The 10,497-nt window shown below is 55.3% G+C and overlaps 1 protein-coding gene across 9 annotated transcripts in view; it reads left to right on the top strand.

Annotated features, from left to right (window-relative positions):
• PFKFB4 (6-phosphofructo-2-kinase/fructose-2,6-biphosphatase 4) overlaps nucleotides 1-8,242 on the top strand; it is a 32,942-nt gene extending 24,700 nt beyond the window's left edge. For 7 of the 9 annotated variants that reach the window (XM_025884988.2, XM_025884991.2, XM_025884987.2 and 4 more), the window contains 6 exons: nucleotides 998-1,102; nucleotides 1,390-1,542; nucleotides 2,687-2,816; nucleotides 2,924-2,986; nucleotides 3,994-4,058; nucleotides 6,184-8,242. In XM_025884988.2, the coding sequence (XP_025740773.1) occupies nucleotides 998-1,102; nucleotides 1,390-1,542; nucleotides 2,687-2,816; nucleotides 2,924-2,986; nucleotides 3,994-4,058; nucleotides 6,184-6,243 (576 nt within the window). In that variant the 3' untranslated portion in view covers nucleotides 6,244-8,242. The remainder of the gene's footprint in view (nucleotides 1-997; nucleotides 1,103-1,389; nucleotides 1,543-2,686; nucleotides 2,817-2,923; nucleotides 2,987-3,993; nucleotides 4,059-6,183) is intronic. The other 2 variants (XM_025884993.2, XM_025884992.2) reach the window with 1 other exon arrangement.
• The last annotated feature ends 2,255 nt before the right edge of the window (nucleotides 8,243-10,497 follow it).

Raw genomic sequence — 10,497 nt, 5'->3', positions numbered from 1 at the left:
GAGCAGGGAGCCCAATGTGGGGCTCGATCCCAGGACCCTGGGATCATGACCTGAGCCGAAGGCAGACGCCGAACGCCTGAGCCACCCAGGCGCCCCTTGAGTTTCTTCTCTTGTCAGTCTAGCAAAAGGTTTGTGAATTCTGTGAATCTTATCAAGGAACCAACTTCTGCTTCCATTGCTTTTCTCTGTCTTCTGTTTTCTATTACATTTATTTCTGCTCTAATCTTTATTATTTCCTTTCTTCTGCTTGCTTTGCATTTAGCTTGCTCTTCTTTTTCCAGTATCTTAAGGTGGGAGATCAGATTATTGTTTTGAGATCTTTCTTTTTTTTCTCCATACAGACATTTACAATTGAAAGTTTTCCTCTTGGTCTTTCCTTTTTTAATAGACAACTTTGCCCCAAGGCTTTGTCTAGAAAACAACTTAGAACAAAGGCAGAGACCAGCAACTTTTTATTAGGACATTTTATGGCTTCTTTCCCTCTCAGAGCCCTTAAACCACACTTATGTGTTGTCAACCAGTGTTCTTCTCTGCTGGATTTTTTAAAAAAATAGCATTTATAGAAGGTAATCCATGCTACGTGTGAGTGCATGTGTGTCTTGAAGAACACAAGTGAATTCTTGCTTTATAGTTTGGACAATAGTCCATAACTCAGAATACGTATTTCTACAGCACAGAAAACAAAAGACACAAGGAAAGACACATAGTTAACATTCCTTTGTTTATTTTTATGGCATAAACTGGATGGATGGGTAATGGATGGATGGAAAAAGACTGTTCTGGTAGCTCTGTACAAACGAGGGGCTGCCCCCTTGCTCAGCGTCCCCATGGACCTGCTCTTCCCAGTGGGGTTCTAAGCTCCGGGCTGGGAGGGCCCCTATGGCCCAGGAAATGCCCTGTAAACCTGGTCCCCTCTGCGTGCCCTCCCCCCGCCCCCAACACAGGACTGACCCCCACGCCTGGCTTGGGAGATGTGACAACTGCTGTGTCTCCCTAGGGCGTCTGTGAGGAGATGACTTACGAAGAAATTCAGGATCATTATCCACTGGAATTTGCCCTACGGGACCAGGACAAGTACCGGTACCGGTACCCCAAGGGGGAGGTAGGTGGGATTTGGGGGCTTAGTCCCAGCCGCCACCTGTGGTCTGCCCCAGGATCCCTGGGGGACTCTGTGGAGGCTGCGTGGACAGCAGGTGGGGCCTGACCTCAGAGCTTGGCCAGACTGGGTGTGTGTGTCATCTCTGCCACTTCCCAGCCATGATGCCCAGGCCGCAGTCCCCACCCCCCCTTGGGCGGTGGGTGGACATTGCTGCATGGGACTCCCAACTCTGAGACTCATTGGATCCCTGCTCCCCGATGTTCCCCATCTTTGCCTTTCCCCTTCCCCAGGGTATCACAGGCATCATGTTCTCCCCGTGGCTCCAGACACAGAGTCCTGAATACAGACCTAGGGAGACCTTCCCCTGTTTAGTCGTGGCCACAAGAAGCCATGTGCTCGGACACCTTCCCTCAGGCTGGCTCCTGCCTCAGTCCAGGCCCCAGGTCAGAAGTAGGTCACCTTTGACTTGGGTACCTCCCGCTTCCAGGAGGTGGCCTGGGGCAGTGGCCAAATAAAGATACCCCGACAGATACACATGTATGTACACCCATACACAGACTCATGCAGAAGCTACCCCCCACCCCCAACCTCAGGTGCCAGCCCCTTGGCCCCTCTGCTAGACTGTCTTCAGGAAAGGTACAGCTCTGGGGAGCATTAATTATTCCCCATGTCATACTGTGAGGGAGAACTTAGATTTTAAACTAACCCAGGTAACAGTAAAAATAAGCCAAGCAGTTACCTATTCAGACTTGAGAATACAACGGGGGGTGGGGGGGGGGATTGGTAGAGAAATTACAGTTACTAAAAGAACTGATCTAGGCTTCCCCTGGAACTACAGGGCTTCGCTCCCAGTCAGTGCCCAGGGGGCACTTCTGGCTCCAGCTTGAGGTGTGTGTTTTGAAGTCCTGCTCATTGTGTACAAAGAGGGCTTGGTCTCCAGGTGGAGAAATCTCTAAACCTCAGGGCCCACGCTTGGTCCAAGGGCTCCCTCGTCAGCTACTTCATGGCACCCAGGGGAGGCACAGGGCAGGCTGACCGTGAAGATCATTGTTCCTGGGTCCTCAGGCATGCCGATGGGTCATGTCGCAGGAAGTTTTGGGGGCCTTTGCTCCTCCCACCCCCACGGGTCTTTCTGTGCATTCCGTCTGCTGTGGGCTGGAAGGGCGCAGTGTCTCTCCTTCCAGTCCTCAGTTTACCAGCGTGTGAATTCCAGCAGCAGAGGGTTCCGCCAAGGGCCCTGGGGGTGGGCTTGGTGATGGCCCCTTAGGATGGCAGCCTGAGGCCCAGCTCTGCCCTCTCGTCCTCCCGGGACCTGGCCCTGGGGTGGAGGATGCGATCTCTTCCCCAGACTTCCAGTTCTTCTCCCCTCCCAGCTTCCGTGTCAAGCTGGACATCTCACTGTCCTGCAGAGGCAGGCCCTAGCCCCGAGCTGCCCACCCCCCGTGCCCCTGGGATGCCAGGCTGGAGGATATCTAGCCACAACCTCCCAGAATGATGAGGGGCCTAGGAGCGAGGAGGTAGCCTGCTACATCTCCGTCACTACCCCTGGAGCAGGGCCTGAGGGACCCTTCCCGCTTGTCCTTGCAGTCCTACGAGGACCTGGTCCAGCGCCTTGAGCCTGTCATCATGGAGCTGGAGAGGCAAGAGAATGTGCTGGTCATCTGCCACCAGGCTGTGATGCGCTGCCTCCTGGCCTACTTCCTTGATAAGGCGGCAGGTGTGGGCCGGCCCCCGGGGAGGTGGGATGTGTGTATGTAGAGAGGGACAGAGGGGCTGTTCCGTGGGCGTCCCTGGTGTGCCAGCCCTGCGCATCTGTGTCCACAGAACAGCTGCCCTACCTCAAGTGTCCGCTGCACACCGTCCTGAAGCTGACCCCCGTGGCTTATGGTAAGGAAGCTTCCTGCACACTCACCTGGTTGCCAGACGCTGGCTTTCCATGGGGCTCCACGATGTTTCTGCAGATCCCTTGAAACTCCCATTAGGGGCTCATTCCTCCTCTGCCCCCCCCCCGCCCACTGCCTTTCCCAATTTCCTTTTTTTTTTCTAACTAAGCCCTACACCCAACTTGGGGCTTGAACTCATAACACCAAGATCAAGAGTCACACGCTCCACAGACTGAGTCAGCTAGGAGCCCCTCCCAATTTACTTTTTTGTTTTGTTTTATTTTAATTTCTGTGGCCACACAAGCCTTTCCCGTGATCCTTAACCATCACCCACCTGCATGAGGGGCTTTTCTATTGTTTTTTCAGAGACCCCCCACAAAGCCCCATGGCCCCCAGGACCTGGGCCTTAACATATTCAGGGTATTTTGAGTTCAGAGACGTTTGAGTCCCAACTCTGCCTTGCATTGTGCCCGCAGGGACCTCAGGCCACCTCCTAAGCTCCTGGGTCTCAGCTCCTGACCTTCAGCACAGGCTACGAGGCACCCCTCAGGTGGTCGTGTCCTTGGGAGAATGACGGGAAAAGCCCAGTGACAGCTGATGTTGCTCCCCTGTGTGCTCACCCCCTCATCCCCATGGCACTGAGCCCCTGGCGTGACGTGGGTTTGGCCTTGTGTTTGTGGCGTGCTTGGGGTGTGAGTGGTGCGGGGGCCCCGAAGGCTCACAGAACAATTCTGCGCCGCGCTCAGGCCGCTGCACGGCTCGTGTCCTCGGGGGAGCCTCCCGGGTGTCTGGGCTTCTCCCCAAGGCTGCGCGGTGGCACTTGATAAGCACGGGCCTGCAGGGTTCCTTGTCCTTCCTCACGTGCTCCCCAAAGCTGCCCAAGGTGGGAGGGCCCAGATGACGCTAAGAATGGCTGCCCTGTTCTGCGATACCCCGGGCTTCCCCCTGAGAGAAGCTTCTATCCTCTACGGCTCCAGGAGGGGAAATGAATTTACATCCTCCCTTTGGCAGGTTGTAAAGTGGAGTCCATATTCCTGAACGTGATGGCTGTGAACACGCACCGGGACAGGCCTCAGGTAGCAATGGGGTTACTGCTGGGGTGGCGAGCCTATTCCTGGGGGTATCCAGATACAGCATCTTCCAGACCCAGGGCCAGTTGGGGTGCCTGCCAGAGAGGACTTGAGTTCTCTGCCAAACCTACTGTCTTATCATCAGGGCAAGGTCATGGCTCTGGACTGGGCCTTCCCGAAGATGCTGCCCTGGGAGTGGGGAGGCCCCTGGAGCTGGGCCACCAGGGTAGGAAGTGCCTGAGCCTGGGTGCAGTGGCTTCCCAGCAGCCCTATCATAGAGGTCTGAGCCAGGGGGTGAGGGGGTCCCAGCTGGGAAAGAAGCAAGAGGCCCACAAGGGGATGGATGCAGATTCTTCCATGATCCCCTACAAGTTCAGGCCTCATGAGCATCCTTTCCAACTTGAGCAACTTTAAAAATTAAAACGGTGTGCGCTTTGTTAGGGAAAGGGCCATGTAGGTGCAGAGAGGGTGTTGGCGCTGGACAGCGACGGTCCTGCAGAAGAGCAGTTCACGACCCTGTGTTCCCCCAGTGCCTTGTTTAAGATAGAAGCTCCTCAAAGTATTGCCCAGAACCCCTTTCTGTGTCCATGGGAGGTCTCTCTGCCACATTGATTACCTCTTCCACTGAGGCCAAGGGCTAGATCGGCCCTTCTGGACCCCATTCCCAGAGTCTACCCCAAGAAGGCTCCTGGGGTCTCAGTTGTGCCTGCTGCCACCTAAAAGGGAGCATGGTGGGCTCTGGGTCCCTGTTAAAGGTGCAAGCTTGGGCTGCACACCTGCAGCCCCTTGGCCTTGATCCCCACCGACAGAGATGTGTGGACGTTCTTAAGGCGGCTGCCCCCTCACCGGGACCATCCACCATGCAGGCCTCTTCCCTGTTTGTCCCAAGACTCTGCTCCAGGCCTTGTCTGGCCCCCACAGGTCACTGGGGAAGGCATGTCCTAACGGGCACCTTTTGTGCTGAGGGAGGTCCAGAAGGCACTGGGCCCCAGCACAGATTGACAGGGTGATGGTAAGAGAAGCCCCTGGACGCGGCCGGCACTGGGGGCTGACCCCCACATCTGCAGGGCAGGAGCCAGCATGGCCACGGAGTAGCTGGCAGCCCCCTTGCCCACCTCTGCATGCTGGCTTCCAAGACGCCAACTTCTGCTGGCCACAGGTTCCCGGCTCATTCCCTTTCAGGTGGCAGGATCCCTGGGCCCTAGCCCATTCTTGGGAGCAAAAAGAGATGGGAAAGGGGCCCTCAGGAAGCCTGCCCCATCCCCCAGAGTTGCACCTGCCCCTCCCATTGCAGTGGCTGGTTCAGTGAACCCAGAGGTGGCCCCGCCCCCGGGGGCCATGTCTTCTTGCCTGTGGGTCTGGGCACATCACGTCACACAGGGCTGCGGCCCCAGGTGACCTGCTTCAGTAGGTCATGGTTGTGAGGGCCCACAATCAAGAAGATGGGCCACCAGGATTGGGGGGCTCATAGGACCATCTCGTGGAGCTGAGGAAAGTGTCAGGCCCCCATTATCCCTCAGGCCTGAGCCCAGCGGGCCATGGAAGGAGCTGGGCTCTGTGGCTTGGCGAGGCCTGTCTGTAGCTGAGGGCTTCAGGAGGTCCAGGGCACCCTGTGCCCCAGCTCTGAGAGGACAGAGCAGGCCAAGATGAGGAGGGGTCCACAGGCTGCTGGAGCCTCGTCTGACACCTGCCCACCAACACTTAGACCAGGAGGTGGGCACCCCCAGGAGCGGGGCCCCCTTCCCTGCCCCCACTGGTGAGGATTTGAGCCCCCATCAAGCTCTTCCCTCCCAGCTGACTCAGGCCTGAGGCAGGAGGTGGGATGGCCTTGTTCAGGGTACTGCCTGCCCTGTGAGCAAGGAGCAAGCAGGACCCAGGCACCTTCCTCTGCTGCCTTTGAATCCTTGTGTTCATCCACCCAGCATATTTGGAAAGGCTCTTGAGCCCTTGCTCTTAGGGAAATTTGGGGGTTGGAGTCCCATAGCCAGGGCTCCTGGGGGGTGAGTATGTGAACCCAAAGGGTTACATTGATGAGGAAAGTAGACAGCGGGACAGTGGGTGTCCATCTATTCTCGCCACAAGGTGAATGTTCTGTGGTTTGTGTGTGTGTGTGTGTTTGTTTGTTTTGCAGAATGTAGACATCTCGAGGCCCCCGGAGGAAGCCCTTGTCACGGTCCCTGCTCACCAGTGACCATGAATCATCCACTGCGACCCCCAGGCAGGTATGGACCTCTGCAAATGAGGTCCTTACAGGCCCCCTGGCCCGTGTGAGTTTCTCTGCTGGAACATCCCAGAGCCCGTGCACCAGCCCCCCGCTTCCTTGTTAATGGTGACGGGGTTAGACGTGGTGCCCAACCTGCTGCTATAAAGCATTTGGCCAGACTGCATCCGCCCGGGGCTGGTGAGAGGTGTCCTCACAAGCTGGTCTTGCTGTTGCTGCTCTGAGGTGCTCTCTCCCTGGTCGCTGGGCTCTGTGAAGTGTGAAGCCCTAAACATGTGAACAGAAAGCCCGGCTAGGAGGTTCCCACCGCGGCCGAGCGGTCTGAGGTGGACCTGGCGACCCCAGCAGGGACTCTGTTGTCTCCTCTGTGTGGGACCCTGAGCTCTGCTGCCGGGGCTGTGAGGGAGTGCCCTTCCCGTCCTGCCAGGAACCTGAGAGCCGCCGAGGCCGCCACCTCGTGTCGAAGCCGCTCATGAGCTCCACGTGCTCACTTCAGCAGAAGCATGCAGGGAGCGCGGGCTTTGGGGTCACCCCTTGTCGATGGCGCATACACTGGAACATTTGGGGGAGTTGGTGGCCAAGGCCACACCTGCCCAACGGCTGTCACGGTGAAAGCACGTAAAGTCAGGGTGGTCGCGTGAACACACAGGTGCTCGAGGGAGAGGGTCCCACCTCGCCCTCCCGGCCATGCTCCCCAGGCTACCTCTCCCCCGTTGCTGCCTGTGTCCACACAGGAGCGGACCCTGGTGGCAGAGAAATGCATTTGCTGTGAAGCATTCAGAGAAAAAAGCCTGTCCTGGTGTTCGCTGACCTCCACCTGTGGGGAAAGGCCGGAAACCCGAGGCACCCTGTCCAGGGGAGGATGTTCCCAGCATGGCGCAGCTTCGGCTTCCCGTGCATGGGAGCCTGGCAGAGAACCACCCCGGGAGGCTGCTGTCTGTCACGAGCCCCTGAGTTCCTTTGGGTCCAGAGAGGCAGGCTGGGCAGTGGGTTCTGGCTCCATCTTGTAGATGGGCAGGAGGCCTGGCCAGCAAGTCGAGAGGCTGGGTGAGGAGGTGTCGGTGTCTGTAGTCGGATGCCCTGCTGTCCACAAGTGGGTCCTCATCCAGGATCCCGAGCCCACCTTGTACCCGGAAGCTTCCCTGGCAGGACAGCCCACCTTTCCTAGCCTCCCGGGGCTTTAAAGCCTGCAGGTGCCACCTGCCCCTGAGGGGAGCGCATGCCCCTGCCCCAGCTGGTGGTCTCTCAGCCTCGTGCACTGCAGTGGCCGTGGACAGACCTGGTAGAGGGCTGGGGCAGGAGCTTCTGGACTTAACTCCTGCCAGAGCCCTTAGCCCTGGACTCAGGACCAGAGGACCATGCCACTGCCTTTGGGACATGGGGACCACAGCCCTTGTTTCCATGTCCCCCAGAGTTTTGGTGACTTGGTCACATGGACAGTTACTTGTTGGCCATAGTGGGTTTCTTTGGTTGGCGGGCTGTATGTCTGGATGTCCGCACCTCTCCAGGACCTCAGGCTGGCTAAGGCAGGACCAGCGAGGCCTTTTCTCTGTGCCCAGAGGGCAGTCAGGAGCTGCTGGACCCGGAGTGTTACAAGAACTGGGGTAGGGCAGAGGGAAGCCTAGGGGCATGGCAGGGTTGGGGCAGCTCCTCTCTGCCTCTGCCTGGAGTGCTCTCTGCATGGGCAGCAACCCTCTGGGTTGGCTGTCGGGTTTTATCCTTGACGGTCAATGTGCTTGTGTCGAAGACGTTTTCCCATTCTCCCTGGAGTGGGTGGTGGTGGATCTCAGCCACACATCACACTGTGTCCAGCATTCTTTGCAATAAATACTTAAAAAAAAAATTGGAGCACCTGGCTGGCTCAGTCAGTAGAGCACGTGACTCTTGATCTCGGGGTTGTGAGCTCAAAGCCCCATGTTGGGCCTAGAGCTAACTTAAATAAGTAAATAAATAAACAATAAAAATCTAAGGTTGTATCTTGTGGCCATCTCTCCACTTCTGAGGTATTCTCCAGCTGGTTCTGCTGACTCCCACATTGTGGTCTCTCATAGGTCTGTGTTGGGATCTTTGGTCCAGCTCCCACTTCCATGCCTACCCCTCTCTGGAGAGGAAACTGTCTTGCCCTGGAGTAAGTCCTGGGCCTGGTGCCCATGGGCAGGGACAGGGCCAAGTTTTCTCTGGGCCAACATAGGGTTCTGGGTCCTCACCCCAGGATGTGTGAAGGGGCATCTGGGGTGGAGGACCATTAAGGGGAAATTATGGGTCCCAAATGTTGGCATCTTTGGGGAGGGGAACCAGGGACTGGGTTGAGGACAGAGGGGCGACATGAGGCTCTGAGTGGGGGCGTGTTGGCTGGTTCTGTCTTGTTTTCTTTGTCACTGACCTTTGGGTTGGGGAAGATGGTGACAGGGGCAGGGTTTTCCCTTTCCCCTACCCCAGAACTTCATTGGACTCTGCATACCTCCTGCCCTGGGGCTGGGATGTTGGAGGGCAGGTTGCAGGGCTGCTCCTCAGTGGACATGCTGGGGCTGGACATGGCTGGATGCCCATCTGCACCTCTCCCAGTGTGTCAGGGTGGAGGTAGCTGTGGCTGGGCTGCTTCTGGGTGGTTTGGTGTTGCCAATAGCCATGGCTCTGCCTTACCCAGCTGTGTCATGATGGGTGACAGAAACCCCTGGGCTTCATCCCTGAGTTCAGCAGGATTTCAGCTGCAATGGTCTTCCTGGTGGGTGAGATTAGGGGACAGCTTGATGGTCCTCACCCTGTCTCTGGGCACTGGGTTCCTGGGTGGACACCTGACCTGAGAGGCCTCAGCGCTTTTGGAAGAAGGTGTTAAAGATTTTTAATGGCAAAGCAACAGCAGAAGGAATAAGATTTAACACTATGAGAATTTTTCTTCAGGTCCAGTGTTCTACCATAACCTAGAAAGAGGGATTATATATCATCATGTTGAAAAATTGTGTAGCATTTTGGGTTGCTCGGAAACAATGACCATCATTGGATGTTAGGGTCAGAGGGTATTTGGATAGAAAGAAATGCTGTTGCAAAGACAGGCTTTGGCAGCGGCGCCTGGCTGGCTCAGTCTGTGGAGCATGCGACTCTTGATCTCGGGGTTGTGAGTTCAGGCCCCAAGTCGGGTATAGCGATTACTTAAAAATAAAATCTTAAAAAAAAAAAAAGACATAGATTTCAGCAACATTTGAATTATGAATTATGTTTATAATATAATTACTATATATTAATAAATTAAAATACAGTTATCACCTGCAAAGGGGAATTTTGGCATGTTTGGCTTAGACCAATAATATAATTACTATATATTAATAAATTAAAATACAGTTATCACCTGCAAAGGGGAATTTTAGCATGTTTGGCTTAGACCAATCACGTGTGGAGCTGGGCATGTTTTTTGAACAAAACTTTTTTTTTAAAGATTTTATTTATTTATTTGACAGAGAGATAGCACAAGTAGGCAGAGTGGCAGGCAGTGGGAGAGGGAGAAGCAGGCTCTCCAATGAGCGGGGAGCCTGATGGGCTTGATCCCAGGACTCTGGGATCATGACCTGAGCCAAAGGCAGACGCTTAACGACTGAGCCACCCAGGCGCCCCTGAACAAAACTAAAGTGAAAAATGGAGGCGGTGCCTGGGTGGCTCAGTCAGTTGGGCGTCTGACTCTTGATTTCAGCTCAGGTCATGATCTCAGAGCTCTGGGGTTGAGCTCTGCATCAATGGGCTCCGAGCTCAGCGGGGAGTCTGCTTGGGAGTCTCTCCCTCTGCCCCTCCCCCAGCTTGTGTGCGTGCAAGTGCACGTGCTCGCTCTCTTTCTCAAATAAATAAATCTTAAAAAAAAAAAAAAGAGAGAGAATCCCTGACATGGAGAACAGTGACTATGGTGCTTGGTAAGTAAAGGTTGAATTGTGTCTGCCCCACAAAAAAAATCATACATTTAAGACCTAAACCCTAATACCTCATAATGTGGCCTTAGTTAGAAATAGAATCTTTGGGGGCACCTGGGTGGTGCAGCCGGTTAAGCGTCTGGCTCAGGTCGGGATGATGGGGTCGTGAGAGCAAGCCCCACGTGGGGCTCCACACTTAGCACCAAGTCTGCTTGTGATTCTCTCTCCCTCTCCCCCTGCCTCTCCCACTCGTGCTCTGTCTCTCTCTCTCAAATAAATAAAATAAATCTTAAAAAAAAAAAAATCATCTTTGCAGATATACTGAGTT

This window comes from Callorhinus ursinus, unplaced genomic scaffold (genome assembly GCF_003265705.2).
Source record: "Callorhinus ursinus isolate GAN/ISIS: 27379988/994484 unplaced genomic scaffold, GSC_fseal_2.0 scaffold15, whole genome shotgun sequence".
NCBI classification, from domain to species: Eukaryota; Metazoa; Chordata; class Mammalia; order Carnivora; family Otariidae; genus Callorhinus; species Callorhinus ursinus.
Note: the sequence above shows the minus strand (reverse complement) of the source record. Positions and strands in the feature narration are given on the sequence as shown.